Raw genomic sequence first — 21,640 nt, forward strand, 5'->3', positions numbered from 1 at the left:
AAGGAAACAGTGTTCTACAGAGGGGTGTCCCTGTCCCCGGGGATAAGGCAGAGTCCAGCCAAATCTCGAATGGGTACTCGGCAGTTCCAAGCCCCAGTGCAGGAGAAGACACTCAGCATTCCATCCCGGCTGCCACCACCACCCTAGTGGCTGAGGTTCATCCAGGGGAACGGGAGACCTGGGGCAAGAAGGTGGATTTCCTCCTCTCCGTCATTGGCTATGCTGTGGACCTGGGCAACGTCTGGCGCTTTCCCTACATCTGTTACCAGAATGGAGGGGGTCAGTATCATGGGCTGCAAGCAGAGGCTGTGACCCAGGGGTGGTCTGTAGATCCTCTTGGGAGGCCAGAGGATAAATTATGTCTATTCTGTCTTGTTTAACTGATAATGCATCTGGGAACATGGTTGTTAGCCTTTCAAGCTAGTCTAAAAGACACATCTCCAGTAAGCCAAAACTTTAAGTCAGCATGTCTGTGGCTCTCTGGGTCATGAAGTTGAATGAAAGCCCTCCTGAACCTGACCTCACCAGATTTTCAGCATCATTAATGCTTCATCTGTGGAAGAGCCCCCTTCTCATCCCTGCATTATACAAGCCCTGCTCTCCTCCACGTGAGACATGGGGGAATGAGCATCAGCACTATGCTGAGTTCTTTCACTCCTGCTGGCTGGTTCTGCTCAGAAGAGTCCAGAGAGCTTAGATCTGTGAAAGGAAAAATTGGGAAGTGGCTCCACGTTCCCAGACCCTGCTGGGCCTTTGGACCCGTGTGAGGGCAGAGAGGGTGTCAGCTCAAGTCCACAGTCTTAAGTTACAATCTGGGCGTGATCCGTAGCTGAACCCAGCCACGTTAATGCCAGCACCAAACCATATATGGATATGCCTTATAGCTCCTACAAGAGTGTTAGATTCTTGAGGCCAGAGACGATTTCTTGTTCCTCCTACTATTCCTAATGCCTACAGAGCAGTTTATTTGCAGATTATCAAAAATAGTAGCTGATTGTAGGCATAGATATGGGAGCCCCAGAGAGCAGAGCAGGTAGGTATGGGGCCTCTGTTTTGACAATGGACTTGCTATCAGAATAGGAAAAGGACCAGAAGTGGGAGTCAAATCTTTGTTTGTTTATTTATTTATTTATAAAATTTATTTGGGTGCGCCAGATCTTAGTTGCGGCACGTGGGCTCCTTAGTTGCAGCTCATGGGCTCCTCAGTTGCGGCTCACGGGCTCCTTAGTTGCGGCATGCATGTGGGATCTAGTTCCCTGACCAGGGATCGAACCCACACCCCCTGCATTGGGAGCGTGGAGTCTTAACCACTGCGCCACCAGGGGAGTCCCAGTCATTTATTTTGACAGGAGCTCTGGCAACAGATTTAGGAGGGTAACTAAAATGAGGTTTGAGGGATAATTCGTTTGTGTCGCCTTCATTTCCTCCATGACCTGACACAGAGTTGCCTGGATCTGCTGCATCTTTTAAGAACCTGGGTCCATTCGGCAGCAAAGGCTATTCCGGGAGGGTGGGGGGTGGAGGGAGTGCCGGGAAGCCCAGCGTTCCTGGCCTGGGAGGGGCAGAAGTTGGAATCATCTTATCTCTAGTTTGGGAGGACCCGCCTGTAGCCTGAGCATTATATAAGGGGTTGGGTCACCGGTGATGTTTCCCCTACACTCATTCCCTACTGTAAAGCCAGTCAAGCAAACCCTTTGGACAAATGTCATCATGAGAATACAACATGGTTATTATTCTCAAGCCAGATTTACCCAGTGTGATTGTAAGTTAGATGAAACCTTTCTGAGTTGCACAGATTTCAGATTTCTAGGTTCAGAACACTTTATGGGAGGGAAAGTTATCAAGGAAATATCACAGCCGGCTCACCCTTTGGGCTGAAACTCAGGCTGCAGGTGAGCAATCCCCAGCACGGCATAGCCAAATTCTGCCTCAGCCACAAAAGCCAGGAGACACCAGCATCTCCAGTGATGCAGCAGTTCTGCACTTTCTCATTCTGTAGCAAACTACCTGCAAATTTCAGCCACACCTGCAAATCTGGCTCAGGAGGGAGCATTCTGGCTCCGTGGAGTTATGGAAGTATAACCAAACATCAGTAGTCAAGTGTCTGGAGCCAGGGATACAGATGAACAAAGATACTAATTCAGTGATGTGCAGTAGTCGACAGACTATTGCAGCTGTTGTACAGGTTGTCGCAGGAGATCTGTTTCAAGGGTCCCAAATGCTGGTCAATGTACTGGTTGCATCAGAATCACCTGGAGAACTTAAAAAAATCTTTGTTTTACTCATATCTGAAGCTTCTGCTTCAGGAGGTCAGGGTGGCTGTGTGTTTTTTTTTTTGGGTGTGTGTGTGTGTGTGTGTTTTTAAGCTTACCAGTGATTATGATGAGTGGTTGGGTTTGGGAACCTCAGTTCTCCTCAACCCTGTCAGTTTCTAGTGGAAGAAAAAGAGGCCCAGAGAGAAGGGTCCTCCAGGCAGTTAGAAGTGGAACTGGTCCTAGGGCCTCTTCTGTTGACTCCCAGACCCAGTTTCCTTCCCACGTACTCTTTGCCTCCTCCCAAACCTCACTTCACTGTGGAGCTCTGTCTACGACTACTTCTGGCAAAGGATTAAGACCAGGGGAGCACCGTGTGAGGTCACTCAGGACAGGCTGGCTTCATGACTCTGGAGCATCAGATGGCTCTGTGTGTCCAGATCACTTGGGCTGTCCTGAGTCAGATGTGGGCAGGGAGTGAAACTGTCTTTTATCTGCCTCAGGGGCATTCCTCCTCCCCTACACTATCATGGCCGTTTTCGGGGGGATCCCGCTCTTCTACATGGAGCTCGCGCTGGGCCAGTACCACCGAAATGGATGCATTTCGATATGGAGGAAAATCTGCCCGATTTTCAAAGGTAACGGAAAGGCTTGGGTGGGTGAGTGGGTCCTCCTGGGAAGTGATGATTTCTATCAATGGGTCGAGCTGGACACCTTCTTCTGGAATCAGTTAGGCCTTAGGTATCCCTGGGAGATAACTTGAGTAATTAAGGTTTTGACTGCTCAAGCAGTATGAGATTGTTAAAAGCAAAATAGAATAAATGGCAATTAAAAATAAACGAAATAGAAAAAGCATTAATAGCACATGTACACATTTTCTAAAACATGTAACTCTGCAAATACAAATAAGGAATCTACCATATTGCCACTTTTCCACTGTCTCCTGGAGTCTTTGGAGGATGAAATGAATGGCAGCCCCACCTTTAGCCCTCACCCGGGCTGCAGTGCCCCTGACGCCCTGCCTAACTGCTGGGCTGCCCTTGAAACTTGGCCTCCCTCACCCTCTCTCTCCCAGGGATCGGTTACGCCATCTGCATCATTGCCTTTTACATTGCCTCCTACTACAACACCATCATGGCCTGGGCGCTCTACTACCTCATCTCCTCTTTTGCGGCCCAGCTGCCCTGGACCAGCTGTAAGAACTCCTGGAACACTGGCAACTGCACCAACTACTTCTCCGAGGACAACGTCACCTGGACACTCCACTCAACATCCCCTGCAGAAGAATTTTATACGTAAGTGCATGTAAGCGAGGGGGTGGCCTGTTAGGGGCAGGCCACACCCCTGGGCTTTGGCTTCTTAGGAGGGAGGTGGGAGCCAGGGGCTCTTCACCTCTTGGCTGATGGATTTCTGAGAGATGAAGCTATCGGGGAGGGGGAGTAAATGTGAGTGAGGGAGTTGGGAGACCACCTTGAGTGCTCCACAGTCTGGGTCTCTGCGCCATCCCCCTCTTTTCTGTTGTGCCCAGGCCAGTCCCTACCTTCACATTCCAAAATTATTCCCCTGCATCAAAACTGCCCTTCTTCCTGGGCCCTCCTTGCAGCCAGCTGTCATGGAAGCAAAGCCTCCCACTACTTCAATAGTTTGAAACTACACAAAGAGTTTCTGGTTTCATGTATTCACTTAATACGTGGGATCTACCCTTTGGAAGAAGATGCCTGGAGCAGGCAGTTTTCTTTAATGCTGGAATTTCAGGCAATAGCAGCCCAAAGGGAGCTGTTTTGGGGTGGGGAAGGGACCCACTGCCCACACATACAAATCCTCATGCACCCAGAAGCCAGTCATGTTAGTCATTCATTGGGTCCCAGCCTAGGAAGGAGACCTGGAAGTCTGCTTTTGGGTCGAGCGCTCTTCCCAGGCTTGGTCGGCTTGACTGCCCTGTTCTCTCCTTCAGGATGGGCAGAGCCCCTCCCAGCTCTTCCCGAGGCTTGCTGACCACTTGATCCTTGCAGTACTGTGTCCGTTTTTCCTCTTGGTGTCCTCCCAGAGGTATCACACGCAGTATGCTCAGGTAACTGTTCAGACCACATCACTGGCCCTTCTTTCTCATTCACTCAGGCGCCACGTCCTGCAGATCCACCGGTCAAAGGGGCTCCAGGACCTGGGGGGCATCAGCTGGCAGCTTGCCCTCTGCATCATGCTGATCTTCACTGTTATCTACTTTAGCATCTGGAAAGGTGTCAAAACATCTGGCAAGGTGAGGAGGACTCTGGCTGCTGATCCAGGCCTACCAAGGGGCCCTGGAGGGTCTAACTCAGAATTCAGTGGCCTGGATAGCCAGAGACAGGGGGACATGTTTTCCTTTACACCAAACACATTCCATGATTTTCAGTGTCTCGTCACCAAATTGGTTAGAAAATTCTAGAAATGGGTCAATCCCAAGAACCATTATATGATTTTTTAAAAATTCCTTTAGCACGCTGGTAGTGTCATAACTAATAATAGTGGCAATAATTTACTGAAAACCCATCATGGACCATGTACAGTGTTTTGTATACACTGGCTACTTTGTCTCCTGCTAGGTATTTTCCCCATCTTACAGATGGGGAGTGGGTTTAGAAGTAGTTAGTACCAGCAAGCAGGGAATCAGATCCCTGTATGATTTTAAAGGCTGTGATCTTTCTGCCACCTTGCCTCCTAAAATTACAGGAAAAAAAGAGGTAGATCTTCTTTCTTGGACGTTTTCAAGAATAAGACACCAGCATTCATGTAGTGATAACCTATGTTTCCTTCCTTACAGGTGGTTTGGGTAACAGCCACCTTCCCTTACATCATCCTTTCGATCCTGCTGGTGAGGGGGGCCACCCTCCCCGGAGCCTGGAGGGGAGTTCTCTTCTATTTGAAACCCAACTGGCAGAAACTCCTGGAGACAGGGGTAAGATAATGAGGAAAGCAGTGTGCACCTGTCTGTCTTTTTACTAACCGAAGCTAGTTCTCCGAATAGGACAGTAGGAACAACTGAAATTTGGGTTCAGCGGCAAGTCTGCAGTGATGCTTTAAACCAGAAATACAAGCATGAAAAGTACAGTTGAGGGGCTTCCCTGGTGGCGCAGTGGTTGAGAGTCCGCTTGCCGATGCAGGGGACGCGGGTTTGTGCCCCAGTCTGGGAAGATCCCACATGCCGCGGAGCGGCTGGGCCCGTGAGCCATGGCCGCTGAGCCTGCGCGTCCAGAGCCTGTGCTCCACAACGGGAGAGGCCACAACAGTGAGAGGCCCGCGTACCGCAAAAAAAAAAAAAAGTACACTTGAGGCCACTGCGTTGGTTTATGGCTAAGTGATAGGAAGAGAACTCACATTTGTTTGCACTTGGTATGTGGGCAGCCCTGGAAGGAGCCCTGAGAAGCCTGTTTTTTGCCTCTGCATGTAGCCACATGGAGGGATGAGGGCGCTGGCCCCGCTGGTGCTCAGCGATGGCCTGGGTCTCGGCCCTGGCCCTTACCTCTGCTGTGTTGCAGGTGTGGGTGGATGCGGCTGCCCAGATCTTCTTCTCTCTCGGTCCTGGCTTTGGGGTCCTGCTGGCTTTTGCGAGCTACAACAAATTCAACAACAACTGTTACCAGTGAGTATCTGGGGCCCCCCAAACAAAGCTTGAAAGTGGAGTGAGTGTCAGTCAGCTGGTCTGGAGGAAAGCGATCAAACCGATGGCCTCAAACCTGGCCAGGCTTAGGCCACGTTGACACTCTGACCCTCAGGGGTGCCACAGGTGCCTGACCACTCACCCAGACCATAGCCTCACTCAGGGGTTGAGAGAGGCTCCAGGCCACTTCTGTTTTGTGAGATTCTCTATATGTCAGGAAAAATTAAGAAATTCCAAAGCAGGTTTACAGAAATCACAACATACATTCAATGTTTAGATTTGACCTGTTAATGTATTTAACAACAAAAATTGTGATAATTTATTTATGTATATATATACAAAAAGAATAATGATTGAACTATTTTGACCAACATAGAATGCCATAATTTTTATGTCAAAATCTCATTTCAGAAATGTGACAAAACAGGGAGCATGGCGCCAATTATGATTTAAATATCACTCCTCATCTTTAGAGTTAACTTTGTCTTAATATTCTATCACAGATGGAATGTCCAGCAGTCTGATTGTGCTATTCGTAAGATAATTATAGAATTAATTTTTTTTAAGAAAAGGAATTTACATGCACCCTAAGCAGTGTGGCCTTGCATTGGGACACCAGCCTAGAGTTGTATGATGAAGTCCTCTTTTAAAAGTGTCAGGATATCTTTGTGGCACTCTTATAACCTCATTTACACATAATGTCAAAAGTCTAAATCTGAGGTCTTCACAAACGTAAGGCCAAGGCCTCCTCCTGGCCCCCGCTGCAACTCAGGCCCTGCTTCAGAGCAAGCCTTGTTTGAAATCCAGAGGTCTGTGCTGTGCTGGTTTACAACAAAATCATCTCTTAAAACCATCCCTGACTGCTGTTCTCCCCATGCCATGCGTGGTGATAACAGCAGCTTGTGCTTCAAGGTAATGCAACCCGTCTGAGAGGCTGGGCCCTGGGAGGAGGGGAGGAGACACCCGGACAGGCTTGAAGTCCCTGTGAGCTCAGCCCACTCACCCTTGTCACAGCTGGAGACAGATGTTCCTTAGATTCCTGACTTGGAAATGTCTCAGGCCCCTTGGGTTTTCTGCTCCAGAGACGCCTTGGTGACCAGCGTGGTGAATTGCATGACGAGCTTCGTTTCAGGATTTGTCATCTTCACAGTGCTGGGGTATATGGCTGAGATGAGGAACGAAGATGTGTCTGAGGTGGCCAAAGATGCAGGTAGGACCTCGGGTTTTGTTTGGGTTCCTGGCTCCCACTGAATTGCTTTGCTGCTCTTTGGATCTTTACAAATATCTAACTTTTGCATTATTTCTAAATGTTCCTCTTAAAATTCTCAAAGGTTTTAGAGAAACTTACTGCCTTGGAAATTTCAACCCTTTCCATCGTGGTAATGGGGCAGCTCCCTCGGCACCCAGTACTGGGGCCTTGAATACATTTTGGGCTTGGAAATATGACTTGGATGATGGCTTTTAAAACTAGTGGGTTTGGGGGACTTCCCTGGTGGTCCAGTGGTTAAGACTCCGTGCTCCCAATGCAGGGGGCCCAGGTTCGATCCCTGTTCAGGGAACTAGATCCCGCATGCATGCTGCAACTAAAAGATCCCCCATGCTGCAACAAAGATCCCTCGTGCCGCAACTAAAACCCAGCGGCAGCCAAATAAAACAAACTAACTAAAAAACAGTGTGGGGCTTCCCTGGTGGCTCAGTGGTTAAGAATCCGCCTGCCAACGCAGGGGACATGGGTTCGAGCCCTAGTCCAGGAGGATTCCACATGCCACGGAGCAACTAAGCCTGTGTGCCACAGCTAATGAGCCTGTGCTCTAGAGCCTGCAAGCCTCAAGTACTGAAGCCCACTGGCCTAGAGCCTGTGCTCTGCAGCAAGAGAAGCCACCGCAATGAGAAGCCAGTGCACCGCAACGAAGAGTAGCCCCCGCTGGTCACAACTAGAGAAAGCCCGCACGCAGCAATGAAGACCCAACACAGCCTAAACAAATAAACAGATAGACAGATAGCAATTCCTATTTAAAAAAAACAAAACAGAACAAAAAAAGTGTGTTTGGGTCCTGTGATGGGTCCAAGTCTAGTAAGCAAATGATTACTAATCCTTTGCAGAAAAATTAAATGTAGATGATGTAGCACTCTACTGTACTGTAAGGTTTCATGGAAAAAGGGTGACAGACGTTGAAGAAGAGGTTTTGGGATCTTGTGGATGGAGTCCCAGGGCTTTCTTGCAAACATACATATGTCTTTAGCCCGACACGGTGCTCTGATGAACTCCATGCCCCAAACTAAGGGCGGCCTATCTAGTCCATGAGAGGTTGAAGACATGTCCCTCATACTATCAAAAAGGACTTCAAAATAGCTGGAGGTCTTTATTCCGAGGCCGCTAGATTCTTCTGAAATCAGTATAACATTTCCTACTGTTCTGGAGCTAAAGAGAGAGCTAAACGCTGTGAGACTTCAGAGATATATCAATCCTCATGTTGAAAAAAAAAAAGCACTGAATTATTATATAGCGGACACTCCAATTCATGTGCTCAGCTTTGCTAGTCTTGAGGTCTCAGGTTTGCTTCGTTTCTCCATGTTGGTTGAGGGCGCATACTCTTCAAGGTGGATACCATTCCCTTCCTGCCTCCCAGGATGTCCAGGTAGGATGGTGTGGGGTGTGAGGAAGCATTTGGTACGTGTCCAACCCTGATTCACATGTAAGGTTTCGTGACAGGAGTTGTAATTGTTGGTGTGGCCAAGTTTCTCCTGAGACATCTTTGTAGGGCAGGTCTCAGCGACCACCTCCTCCTCTTTCCCGCTCTGTCTCAGGCCCCAGCCTGCTCTTCATCACATATGCGGAAGCCATAGCCAACATGCCGGCATCCACGTTCTTTGCCATCATCTTCTTCCTGATGTTAATCACACTGGGCTTGGACAGCACAGTAAGTGAATGGGGAGGGAAATCCGGCTCTCGGGAGGAGGGAGAAGGGGGGGGGGAGGAGAGGAAGGAAGCTGTACCCATTCCTTCCCATCCTGGCCACCCCAGGCCATGTTGGCTGCTCCCTCTTGGTGCTCCCTCAGCCCCTGTTCACTTGGGTGCTTACTGCCCTCTAGTACATTAGAGGCATTCATGGGATATTGAGGGTAAAGTGCCAGGCACAGGCCAAGAGCTCAGCATATGTGAACTGTTGTGCACTCATTGTGCACTGTCCCTTGACCAGACTGGCAGCACCTGAAGGCCAGGGCAAGGTCACACTTGTGTCTCAGTGCCCTGCAGCCCAGCATTCATATCATTAGTGTGGAATGAGTCTCAGCTTTCAGTTGGCATTTCTGGTGCAACCAAAGTCTCCCCGAGATGCCTCACGTAAAGAAGTCCTGTCCATGTGCTATACTTTCTTTCCTTGATGTCCTAGGAATGGGTTCTAAATGACGGGGTAAAACAGAGAGATGTTTCCAGTGAGGGCCGGTGAGGGGGGGGGAACTGGTCACGATCAGCTTGACAGGTCACTTGGCAATTTAACCCCTCCGTTCTGTTCACTGTCCTAGAGGTAGCAGATTTGTCCCAAAGTCTACACAGTGACCATTTGTGTGCCCCTCTCAGTTTGCAGGCTTGGAGGGGGTGATCACAGCCGTGCTGGATGAGTTTCCACACATCTGGTCCAAGCGCCGGGAGTGGTTTGTGCTCAGCGTGGTCATTACCTGCTTCTTTGGATCCCTGATCACCCTGACTTTTGTGAGTACCAAAACCCTAAACTTAGAGTCAACCTCCCCTAGGGCAACAGAATGTTACAAGAAGCTGTTCCTTTCCATCCCACATGGTGCCCTGGCTTTGGGGCCAAAGGGAGAGAAGTTGTCACCGCTGTTAAAAAGTTAGTCATCAAGGAGAGGAAGAAAAGTTGTTTCTAGTGGCATCTGTCTGAAGAATCTGGGCGTGGGATCTGGAGGCTCAGCATTTTACAGCAAATCCAACTAGATTTAAGGCTTTACAGACTATCTGGAGGAAAACTAAGATGTGTCTTTTCAGTCTATTTCCAGTCCTTAGGGCTGCTTTCATAGGAATAGTGCCCTGATGTCCTGATATGCTGAACATCTGGAGGCTGGCATCTCATGTTTGTAATGTCACTTCATCTCCTCCAGAGAATTTGTAATGGTAAAGAAGTTAGACCTTCTCTAGTGATTTTATTTATTTTTTTTGGGGGGGGTAGCTTAGGCACATACTGTCAAACTGTAAATCAGGCATCAGATAGTACCCATAGGCATTGTAGGCGTGTATCCTTCTGACTCAAGGCAGATTTTGTAGATAAACATCTTCAAGCCATGACCCCAATGGCTCTGGAGCTTCAGCAGGGTTGTGGGGCCTTGAGTAGGACCCAAGGGATTTGTGAGTTAGGACAGAGGCACAAACCATGACCACTGGGCCCGGTGTGTCTGGTATTGTAGATTTTCTGGGGTAGAATACACAGTAGGTATTCAGTAAATTGAAGAAAGTTGAAAACAGATCCAGAGGCGCTTTTGAGTTTGTCTTAAAGCTTAGTGGGGAGTGGAAACCAGACGAGTGACCTGTAGGGCGGGAAGAGGTGTGTCTGATGGGATGAAATCTTGCCCATCTGCCAAGGCCAGTCCAAGAAGTAGGCTCTGGGACACTTATGTTAGACCCAAGGAGAGAATTTTCCAGAATTATCCTAAGAAGTTCTTTTTGCTCCTGTTGTAAAGAGGAGGCAGTGCCTTAGAGGGCCTTTAACAGGGTTTGTGGTCTCATTTCCAGGGAGGGGCCTATGTGGTGAAGCTGCTGGAGGAGTTTGCCACGGGACCCGCAGTGCTCACTGTTGCCCTGATAGAAGCAATTGCTGTGTATTGGTTCTATGGTAAGATGCTCCCTTCCACTAGCTATGATCCTTCCTACACCAGCCCATATAGCCACCAGAATACAGAAGGGCCGATGTCGTCAGGGAAAAGCAGGCCAGTGTACAAGACATCAACCTGCTGCATCCCTTCTTCAAAAACAGGTCATCACTTCCTCCACACTCTGTGCAACAGACTGCCTGCACTCCTGAGAGGATGATTTTTTCTTCTGAGTTTATATGTTTACCCAGTGGAGACAGGGCTGAAGTGGTTCCCTATAGCTCATCCACAGTGGTTGCTTACGATCCTGACAGGCTCTAAGAATTGGACAGACAACAAAGAACTAGTGCACAGTGAATGCATTTGCAGAGTGTACAATATTCTGCTGTTACATAGAGTGGCCCCACTTTAAATTTCACAAACGAGCACTCCCTCCAGAGCCCTGAGACAGAGTTTAGGAGCTTATCTTCTAGGGAAGAGGCAAGAATGTTCTTGTTTGGATTATCTGTCTTGGTAAAGCCTCCAATTTACACCGCCCCCACCCCCGGCCCCCCAATCGTGGGATGGAATCTGATAAGGGTGAAACCACCAGGAGCGGAGAGAGAGCTGACACAGGTTCATGGGCAGGGATCCCAAGAGCCCCTGGGCGAGGATGAGGAGGGCACAGGCAATGGAAATGAAGAAAACCAAGTGCAGAGATGCCTTTCTTCATCTTTAAAATCAAGATGTGATTTCATTCTGAAAATATTTTCCTAGTTTCTATGATAGCAGAACAGCTTTAGCATGTGTGTCATTACACATAATATAAAGAAGAGGGGGGCCCACATTTTGAGTTGCATGTAAGCCCCCCCCCTTTTTTTTTTGAAAGAAGTCCTCCCCACCTCCTCAGCACTTCGGAGGACCAAGTGCAAGGTGTGTGATGTTACAGACCTGCTGGGCACTTTAAGGGAAGCAACTGCAGAGCACCCTTCCTTCCCCTTGTCGATTTCTCCCCCAGTCCTCACTTCCATGCCAGTTAAGAAGAACCTTGATCTTGATCTGACACATGAATGTGCAACAGTGTGGTTAAAATTTTCTCTTCAAAGTTTCCAGCATATGGTTAGAGTCAGTCTCTGTCAAGTGGCTTCACCATTTTTAGACAAAATTCCACTTCCTTTTCTACAGTAACGATAAAATCAGATATATGCTGAAATCCTAGAAAGGCAGTGTGGGCACCAAGAGGGGGCTTTAGGTCCCTCCCCAGATGTCCACCAATCCTCCCACTCTGTGTAGAAAGAGCTTTGCTTACTGTAACGTGCATTTTTGTGACAAGTCCCCCATCTCACTTTCAGACCAGACTGGTGACCCCAAGCCCCTCCTTTGGAGAAACTCCAGAGCTGTTACTCTCTCTGAGAGTCAAGGGATAGGAGGACAGTCTAGCTCCTCTCTTGGTCAGTCAATCTCGTTCTCTTTTGGATGATTTTAGGCATCAATCAGTTCTGCAGTGACGTGAAGGAAATGCTTGGCTTCAGCCCTGGATGGTTTTGGAGGATCTGCTGGGTAGCCATCAGCCCTCTGTTTCTCCTGGTGAGTTGTCATTTCCCTTCTCCTTCTTGCCCTGGAGAAAGATTCACCCTCAAACACTCATAAAAAAATAAGTTTTATCAAAGTGTAACATATATATACAGAAAAGTGTGCAAATCACAAGTGTACATCTCAGTGAAATTCTATAAATTGAGCACCATTTTGTAGCTAAAACCATACCAAGAAACACATGACCAATACTTCACAAGCCCCTCTTGTGTCCCCTCCCAGTCACGTGCCCCCCATAGTTAACCACTCTTCCGGTTTCTGTCACATTATTTCATCCCTCCCCTGCTCTGTGATAATGACACATAACGTTCACTGAGTAGTGAGTGCCAGGCCAGACTTTACACTAAACTTAACACCCATTGCTGTTTCAACTCTCACAACAATTCTATGAAGTAGAGTTCTAGTTCCCCATTTCACAGTTTCAGAGAAATTGAGGTTTAGGGTCCAAGGTCACATGACAAGAACTGTTCAAGGCCGGGGAAGTATTTACTGTGCTGCTCATGAAGGACCTAACAAGGGTCCTAGTAATTCTGTATTCATTTTCTTAAAGACCACCCCCACCCCCCACCAGGTTTCTCAGGTGTAGATCTAAGTCAAAAGTAGAATCCATTCATTGTAGAATGAGAGAGCTCAGCTCCAAGGGTTGCCTGTTTGCCAGGACGTGTTCAGTGCTGACTCCAGCCTTGCTGCGTGTGCCCCCACGTCCCTCCTGGTACCCGTCTGAAGGAGATGTTTGCCCAAAGATGGATAAGCACCATGCTAACATCCCAAGTGCACTCTGAGGTAGCCTGGGGTAAAGTGACTCCGTGCACATCAGCAGGGATTACTCTCAGTTCTTTCATTTATCTGTAACTTGATTTGGGGTGGGGGGAGCTTTTTGGTCTTTTAGAGCCAGAGACTGTTCCTTCAGTCCAGCTCCTGCTTATTAGGATATCTGGACCATCCATTTCATCATAGGACATGTATGCATCTGTGCCTTCCCCTTCTTTCAAAACAACCCTTTTTGCATTCTATTTTGACTTTCTCGGGGTAGTTCTTTTTTTTTTTTTGCGGTACGCGGGCCTCTCACTGTTGTGGCCTCTCCCGTTGCGGACGGAGCACAGGCTCCGGACGCGCAGGCTCAGCGGCCATGGCTCACGGGCCCAGCCGCTCCGTGGCATGTGGGATCTTCCCAGACCGGGGCACGAACCCGCGTCTCCTGCATCGGCAGGTGGACTCTCAACCACTGCGCCACCAGGGAAGCCCTCGGGGTGGTGCTTTATTTTTTGTGCTTTTCTGTACCTGCACATCTCGATGTTAACCTATAAGATGGACAGCGTGCTCATTCTTGCCTCCATAATGCTGCACGTGTCTCTCTCCACCCCAGAATCCCTCCTTGACTTCCATTCCCCTGGACCCTGGAGGTTTCCAGAACCAAAGCCAACCTTTGCCCCAAGCAGCAGATACTCTCAGGGCCTGGGGGCTCTGGTGTGTGCTGTGGGCTCGTGTTCCTCTAGATCTTGGCCTGGTAGTTCCTTATTACCTTGTCAGCTTGCTGTTGCTTTTTTGGTAAATTTAAAACAATGTATTTTTAAATCCAGAAATTTTAGTTGTTTTCAGTGAGAGGGTTGGTCTGGATCACTAATCTGCCATTAGTAGAAGCAGAAGTCCTGACATAAATGGGTTATTATATTGTTACCAGTGCTTCTTGATAATCTACTTACATATTTTCATTTGTTTTTCAAAGGAAGGAGAGATATTGGATTAGTTCCCTGAGGGAAGAAGCCATGTTTGTTTGTTTGTCTACTTTCATATTCTCCACACAGGGAGGGAGTGATGTTCAGGGCTGAGACTCAGGAAAGGCAAGCAAGGCACTCATCCTGGAAGTAAAATTTCCGGGGGTGCCAAAAAACTCAGTGGTCAAGATAAATACTACTTTTTTTTTTTGGCTGCATCGCGCAGCTTGTGGGATCTTAGTTCCCCAACCAGGGACCGAACCCTTGCTCCCTGCAGTGGAAGCATGGAGTCTTAACCACTGGACTACCAGGGAAGTCCCGATAAATACTATTTTTATGCAGTAGTTTTTAAAAATCAAAATTAATGCAAAAAAAATCCCTGATGAACAAAATACCAACGTTTTAAATAAATACGGGATCCAACCATATACTTGCATGTCTCACTTCACTCACCTTGCCCTAATCTGGCCCTGTCAGAGCTTGTCTTTTTAAAGTATTGCACTAAAATATTATACTATTATTATTTCTTGATTACTGAAATTCTGACATCCTCTTAAATGTTGTGCCCAAGGTGAATATCTCATATGCCTTACCCTAGTCCTGGCCCCAGGCTTTTAGTATTTTCATTTCTGTGGTTGTCTGGCAAACTGGGTGAACTCCTGGTGTACAGCCAATGAGTTTCCATGCCCAGCAAAACCCAGGTACAGATCTGGGTTCAGGGACATGACATAATTCCTGTAAAGTTCACTCTACTCACTTCCTCTAAAGGTAAGTGCTCCAGGGCCCAATTAAGAGGAGGCAAATCTGTCTTCACTTCTGGGTTTACTTAACAGATCCCCTGCTTTGGGCTTTAGGTAAACAACAAGTAGCTTACTAAAAGTATTCTTTTTCACTGAAGCCAAGTTATAAAAAAGAAAAATAACGTATATGAGCAAGAGGAGGTGGGGATGTGTGAGGGGGTGTCTGGAGCAATACTTAGTGGCCACAGTGAGAGCTTGAGGCCTCCCTGAACTGCATTAGGTTTCACACACCTGACATCAAGATGAGACGAGTTACAGCAGGGATGGCTCCTAACCAGACCCCACCTTTCCCTGTTTCAAAATTACCTTTCTCAGTAGCTGGGTCTGGGGCTGAGGAGAGTCTGTCCAGAGAAAGGTTTGCGATTGGCTGGGCTCCTGTTTTGAAAGCTTCCTCCTGGACTTAGGATAACACTGTTCTGAAGATGAATGTGTGTTTAACAATTTCCCATTTTATTATGTGAAGAGAAAGAAAAAAAAGATATAAATAGATGTTTAAGCCCACAAATAATTTACATTACTGTCTTCTTTATGACTATGAAATAATAAGATAAAATTAAATCAAGAGCAATAACGATTTCGGCACAGCGGTTACTAGGCAAAAACTGGTATTTACGCTGTCTCTGGAAACCAAACTGAAATAAGAAAACTCATAAACCGAGTACTGGGAGCACACCATGGAATTTTTCTTGGTCGGAATCTTCACTGAATTTTCACATCAAAAGTGTATTGAGCTGCTTTTTCCTTCCATTATTCTTTTCATTACAAGGGCCTGTGGCAGGCAGTCATTTATTATCAAGATGCCTCACGGCAGAGCCATCCTTGTTGAAATCCCAGTTCTTAGCCTGGGTTAATGCAAGGAAAGGGGGGAGAAGGAGAACTAGGAGCCTGAGTCTTCTCCAGGTCTTGAGAACCTTATTACGTCTCCTGGACCTAGGTACCTTCCATCTTACCAAAAACAATCACCGCAGAGAAACGCAGGAGGAAATGAAAACAAAACAGAAAGAAATATGAAGCCCTAGGACTGGCAGGAGCTATGGAGAGGTCTCCCAGTTTATTCCTCCACTGTCTCACAAATCGGGCCTGAACCACTCCTGATGGATGCGTCTCTTCTCCTTTGCCCTGAAAGAGGCGCTGTAACCTCCCTAAATAACCTTCTGAGGCCTTGGCATCCCCACTGTAGGGGCTGAGGTGGGGGTAGGGAGGAAAATCAGGATAAGCCCCTAACCGCTTCATTGTTGGCAGCTGAGGCACAGAAATTAGTGACTTCTTTGTGTCAGAGTTCAATCTAGGATATATCACACTTAGGCAATTTCATGAAAGTGTCTTAGCTTTAGTGTTCAGTGTTTGTGGTACATGGACTGTCTCTGTGTGGATAGCGTGAAAAATTTTTAATGTTTCTTGGAATTTCTGTTTTAGTTCATCATTTGCAGTTTTTTGATGAGCCCACCACAGCTACGACTTTTTCAGTATAATTATCCTCAGTGGAGCATCATCCTGGGTTACTGCATAGGAACCTCATCTTTCATCTGCATCCCGATGTATATAACTTATCGGCTGATCATCACTCCAGGGACACTTAAGGAGGTATGTGCTAGTGTGTGTGTGTGTGTGTGTGTGTATGTGTGTGTGTGTTCAGATTGGTAACTGTTTGGGGAGAAAAGGGTTCTCTTCTTATGCTCTATTCAAAGGATGTTAAGTCCACCACAAGAATTCATCAGAGGCTCTTAGTCTTATATAATTATATAACTATACCGTCGTGTAGCCTCTAATAGCTGCCACTATCACCTTAAGGCATCTCCCATAAGCCACAAGTACAAAGGCGAAAGAGCGAGCTGGCCAGGTGGATGCACCGTAGCACACAGCTTGGTGTATAGCATTCTAAACATATCAGAAAACTGCTTTGCCTCCTGCATGGCATTGGGCATGCACATCAGATCAGTGGTGTCTGGAGCAATAACGCAAATTTGATTTAAGTGGATTTAAATTAAATCCACTTGGTTTAAGTGAAGATTATGATGGAAAATGTCTGTGGTCATTTTCTAACAGCAGTGTGACAAGGGCTTTTTTTAAAAAAATTTATTTATTTATTTGGCTGCGTTGGGTCTTGGTTGCTGCACGGGGGCTCTCTCTAGTTGCAGCGAGTGGGGGCTACTTACTCTTCGTTGTGGCGCGTGGGCCTCCCGCTGCGTTGGCTTCTCTTGTTGCGGAGCACAGGCTCTAGAGCACAGGCTTCAGTAGTTGTGGCTCACGGCCTCCAGAGCGCAGGCTCAGTAGTCGTGGCACACAGGCTTAGTTGCTCCACGGCATGTGGGATCTTCCCGGACCAGGGCTCGAACCCACATCCCCTGCATTGGCAGGCGGATTCTTAACCACCGCACCACCAGGGAAGCCCTACAAGGGCTGTTTTGAAAATCACTAAATAAGGGTGTTGCAACAATATCGTAGTTTTAGTTCAAGTCACTGGAATGAAAAAAAAAGTTGCCATTTTAGCAAGATTCATGTCAGTAAATGAATAATGTGCTGTAAAAATTTCAATAACAGAATCTTACAATTTGTATAAGATTGTATGTATTTTAAAGCATCTTCATGTAGACTATTTTATTTTATTATCAAAATACTTTGTGAGGTGGATGGGCAGGTATCATTAGCAGACAAAGATACTGAGTCTGGGAATAATGCTGCTCATAGTTTCCTTATTTCAGTGACTTGTCCAGGGATACACAGTACAGGGAGGCTCAGAATCCAAGTCTTCTGGTTTTTGGTCCAATGCTCTTTCATGTTTAGGTGCAGCTTCTCTTTTGTGTCCTCAGGGTACTAATAGTTTGCTAATGTAGAAATTGGCTCTAGAGGTTAGGGAGAGATGAGTTGCCACTTTTCATCCTGTACTGACAAGAGTTAGTGTTCAGGCTGCCAGGATTCCTAGCAATGTTACCAGAATCGAAAATGCTTGGGTCATTACTTGTTTGGTTGTGTTTCTTGCCATAGTAAGGTTACTGTGGCAGTAGAGCCTGAAGGAGCGGCCACTTAGAAGTCTGTGGGTGGGTGCTTTTGTAGGAGACAAGCTCAAAGGTGAAGAGTGGTATTTGGGGGAGAGCTAGAGGGACCTGTGCTCTATAATGACCTGAGAGCATAGGTGGGCTAGTCTACGGACTCTTAGAAGCAAAACTTAAATATCAGATCATCATACTCATCTTCCTAAAACATTTCACAAGAAACACGAAGCGAGAGAACGTGAGGCCATTAAACATCATCTCTTTTCTAAGAACTGAGATTGCTTCTTTTTCCAAACAGAAAAACTGAATTCTAGGTGAACAGAATTAGTAACTCTGCCAGGAGTTACTAATTTTCTACACCCAAAACAGTCCTATCACAACCTCATTCCCCCCAAAGGGGCTTGGACTCTGGTGTTGCCTGAAATACATGCTCAGACAAGAGTCATTGTACTTGCTCCTTCAGGTTGTCCTTTATGGCAGTCATGATAGTCCACTGGCCCAGCTGACTCAAACCCAGAGTCCAAGGTCAGGGGTGGGAACTCTAGTTAGGTTAATAAATTTCAGTATTCTTTGGTCACAGACTGTACCTCAAGTCTTGACCATCTTTCTTGCAAATTCCCCGTTAGCCACAAGGAAATGCCACCCAACGGTGTATAATTAACAGAGCTCAGATCCATTAGTAGTAGAGGTAAGGCCGATTGCAGGGCCATGTTTGTCATAGGCCACCAGATGGGAAACAGTGGGTTACCAGGAAGCATCATGATATAGCTGGTCAAGGGGGACTAGGAGGGAAAAGACTATGGCAAGTCATTTACCTGCTCTGGGCCTTAGTTTCTTCATCTTTAAAATGTGCTCATTGAATTGGATTAACATTTCCAAAGTATGTTTTAAGGAGTAGTAGTAGTTCCACGGGATATGAGTAAGTGTTACTGCTGGGGGAAAAAGGTTACGTGGTCAAATAATTTTGGAGAATGCTGGATTAAGGCAAGGTAAATAGGTCTCTTTACTACAGGATTTCTCAAAAGCCTTAACACGCCTATGTGCATGCTTAATTTCTGATAAGAATAAAGCATGCCATGTTTTTGCCAAGCACCCCAAGGGACTAAAATTTTTTGTGAATACCAGACTTGATGGTCTTGAACATTCTATCTATGAGGGAGGGAGAACTCATATAAAATTTTGGTATGGTTAAAAAGAAAATAAGTAAATTTCTTAACTCTTCTGGGCCCTAGCCATATACAAGGCTACAGTTTGTGGAGTGAGCCACCACTTACTCACCTGTAATTTGGAGGCTATCATGTGCATCTGCAACCTGGAAGTCTCAAGGTTGGAGTCATCAACTGGATTAGGTCACTGCCCCCAGAAGCCCCTAGTAACCTGCACAAAGACACTGGGAAGATGGTCCCTAATAAGTAAGCATTCATGAAGATGGCAACAGTGATCCATTGCTTAGATGACTGCCTTGCAGAAGGCCAGGGACTGGCAAATTTTGAGAGCGATAGTAACGTGGCAACTGGAATGCTGCTGAAATATGGAAGACGAAGGTGGACCTGGCATTTGGGGAGATCAGCAGCCAGAAGGGCAGGAGAATGGGCAGGTGGGGGCTAGGGCACAAAAGCCAAATGTTCTACTTTACAGTGTTGTTTACTGTGGGTCTTGCCTCTACCCTAGTTACAGTGATGTGTCCAGTTCCCAATTAGCAAGGCCTAATTCTCCTTAATCAGTTATGGGTTACAGATTCATCTGTGGGAAAGGATGGTTTGTGAAATTTTGCTTTCTATGACTTGACATGTCCAGGTAGTTGATGAGCACTGCAGCAACTCGTTTTTAAATGGATTTCCAGTGTGAGATTTTAGTTCTTGAAATATTAAGGTCATTAGAAACACAACATGTACAATTTTGTGAACTTCATTACCTATGAGAATGGGAACTTTTAAAATTCCATAGGCCCTGCTCCCTAAAGAAGAATCAACCCCCAGAACCAGGAAATAAAAAAAAACTGAAGGGGACTACATACTTCTTCAATCCAAAATAAAAAGGACAAGTAGCAGAGCTTCACCTAAAATCAATAAATCAAAATATGCTTTCAGATCCAATTTTGCCTTGCTCACCATATGTACAGACTTTTGGCATCAAAGAGTTTACTGAGCAACTTACTTAACAAAGATTTTCTTCTACGCTTCTGCAGTGCTCCCCACATCCCTGAGCTGCTTCGTGTCACTGATGCTAAGTTTTGCAAGGCAGGCTGTATATTTCATACCCAAGCCCAAGCATATTTCAGATCTGTCCCAAAGCTTCTGTGTACCTCAGCTGTTTCTAAAGTAAAAATTCTCAGCCTTTTCCCTGTGCTAAGTACTACATCAACATGAGATTGCTTTATGAATGATGATTTAAATGGGCACATCTTTTAAAATTTAATTATGTAATAATTTGCACCCTTGTATGAACTAACCAGTGCTCCTTTACAGGTAAATTCATTAAATCAGTAACATCCTGTCTGTTACAGTAGCTGATGGCACTGTGCACTGTGCCTGTAGCATGTATGCAGGCACAAGGAGCATGGCTGAGGTGGGGGGAGCCAGAATCCGGAGCTCACTTTGCTTCCCAAGCCCTGTGGGCCACATGAAGCCTCCTCTGACAAGAGAAAAGGATGCCCTTTCCCAGGCCATCAAAGGCATGTTACAGGCCAGCAGAGGTTCTATTGAAGGTCCATCATTTCTCCCATTAGTGTTATGATGACTTTCTTAATTAGTTTACAGATGCTTATATAGTTCCTGAATATGCCATTTTTACCCATATTTGAGAACAAATAAATTGCAGATTCCTTTCTTAAGGAAAGTCAGTAAGACTATTCCAATTTACTATTAAATGCCATTTAAATGCTACTTAACCTTTGTATTAATATTGAAAAAAATTTTAAACTGTTAAATTATAAGAATATTTATAACATCATGTTTTCTTCCTAACAGCGTCTTATTAAAGGTATCACTCCAGAAACACCGACAGAAATTCCCTGTGGGGATATCCACTTGAACGCTGTGTAAAACATCAATGAAAGGAAAATGGCTTCCCAACAAGCTCTTCCTCCAGTTCTGACAAGTCACACCTCGCCTTCCCCCTCTAAGTCAATGAGCTGCCAGCTAAGCCTGCCGATGGAAGGGCCTTCTTCATAGAGACACAGTCCCAAAAGACTATGGTGCCCAGACTCTTATGGCCTCCAGCCACTTATTGCTGTGAAATCTCCCAGACATGTTATCGTGTTAGACTCTGTGATGCAGCTGAAGTGGACTGCGTTGGATGTGGGAGGGTGTGTATGGAGGTGATGAAAACCACAATGTCGTCAGTTAGGATTAGGTTTAGGATCAAGTCTGTGAAAGTCTCCTGTATCATTCCTTGTTACGATCATCAGTATTTAACATCGTTTGCTTCCAAAGGTTTCACTGTTCATGAATGCATAAACCATTTAGAAGAAAACAGGGATACTGTCTTGCTAGCCATATATTTCCTGAGTAGCATAGAATTCTACTATAGCTGGAATCTACTAGAACCCTGTAACCTGTGTACTGCTCTGGAGTCAGAAGAGGAAGATGTAAGAAGCTAAGCTGAAAAATAATGTGTACATGTGAGCATGTGTGTTTGTGTATACTGTTGTTCCAGTGTATCCCTATCTCCATTCTAATACTTTGGGCCCATTACAAACTTTATGAATTTCCTCTAGTTTTTCTTACATTAACAAATTCCACCTACTGAAATTTGTATGTATGTTATTATTTGAAGGGTATAATTACTACAACACACTCTGCCACCCACTCCTTTTCCAATGAACTTTAGCCCATACATCTTCCTTTAT

General features: G+C 46.2%; 1 protein-coding gene across 1 annotated transcript in view; it reads left to right on the top strand.

Moving 5' to 3' along the window:
• Positions 1–20,903, top strand: part of SLC6A4 (solute carrier family 6 member 4) — a gene marked incomplete at its 5' end in the record, with an annotated part of 22,165 nt that extends 1,262 nt beyond the window's left edge. Inside the window, 13 exons of the mRNA XM_082679470.1 lie at positions 4–279; positions 2,756–2,890; positions 3,328–3,547; positions 4,371–4,509; positions 5,053–5,187; positions 5,768–5,871; positions 6,972–7,099; positions 8,698–8,810; positions 9,470–9,601; positions 10,634–10,733; positions 12,176–12,276; positions 16,214–16,381; positions 20,760–20,903. Coding sequence (XP_082535596.1) covers positions 4–279; positions 2,756–2,890; positions 3,328–3,547; positions 4,371–4,509; positions 5,053–5,187; positions 5,768–5,871; positions 6,972–7,099; positions 8,698–8,810; positions 9,470–9,601; positions 10,634–10,733; positions 12,176–12,276; positions 16,214–16,381; positions 20,760–20,834 — 1,826 coding nt within the window. The 3' untranslated portion in view covers positions 20,835–20,903. The remainder of the gene's footprint in view (positions 1–3; positions 280–2,755; positions 2,891–3,327; positions 3,548–4,370; positions 4,510–5,052; positions 5,188–5,767; positions 5,872–6,971; positions 7,100–8,697; positions 8,811–9,469; positions 9,602–10,633; positions 10,734–12,175; positions 12,277–16,213; positions 16,382–20,759) is intronic.
• Positions 20,904–21,640: the final 737 nt, after the last annotated feature.

The sequence above is a fragment of the Grampus griseus genome, assembly GCF_964374135.1.
Source record: "Grampus griseus genome assembly, chromosome: 20".
In the NCBI taxonomy this organism is placed as follows: domain Eukaryota; kingdom Metazoa; phylum Chordata; class Mammalia; order Artiodactyla; family Delphinidae; genus Grampus; species Grampus griseus.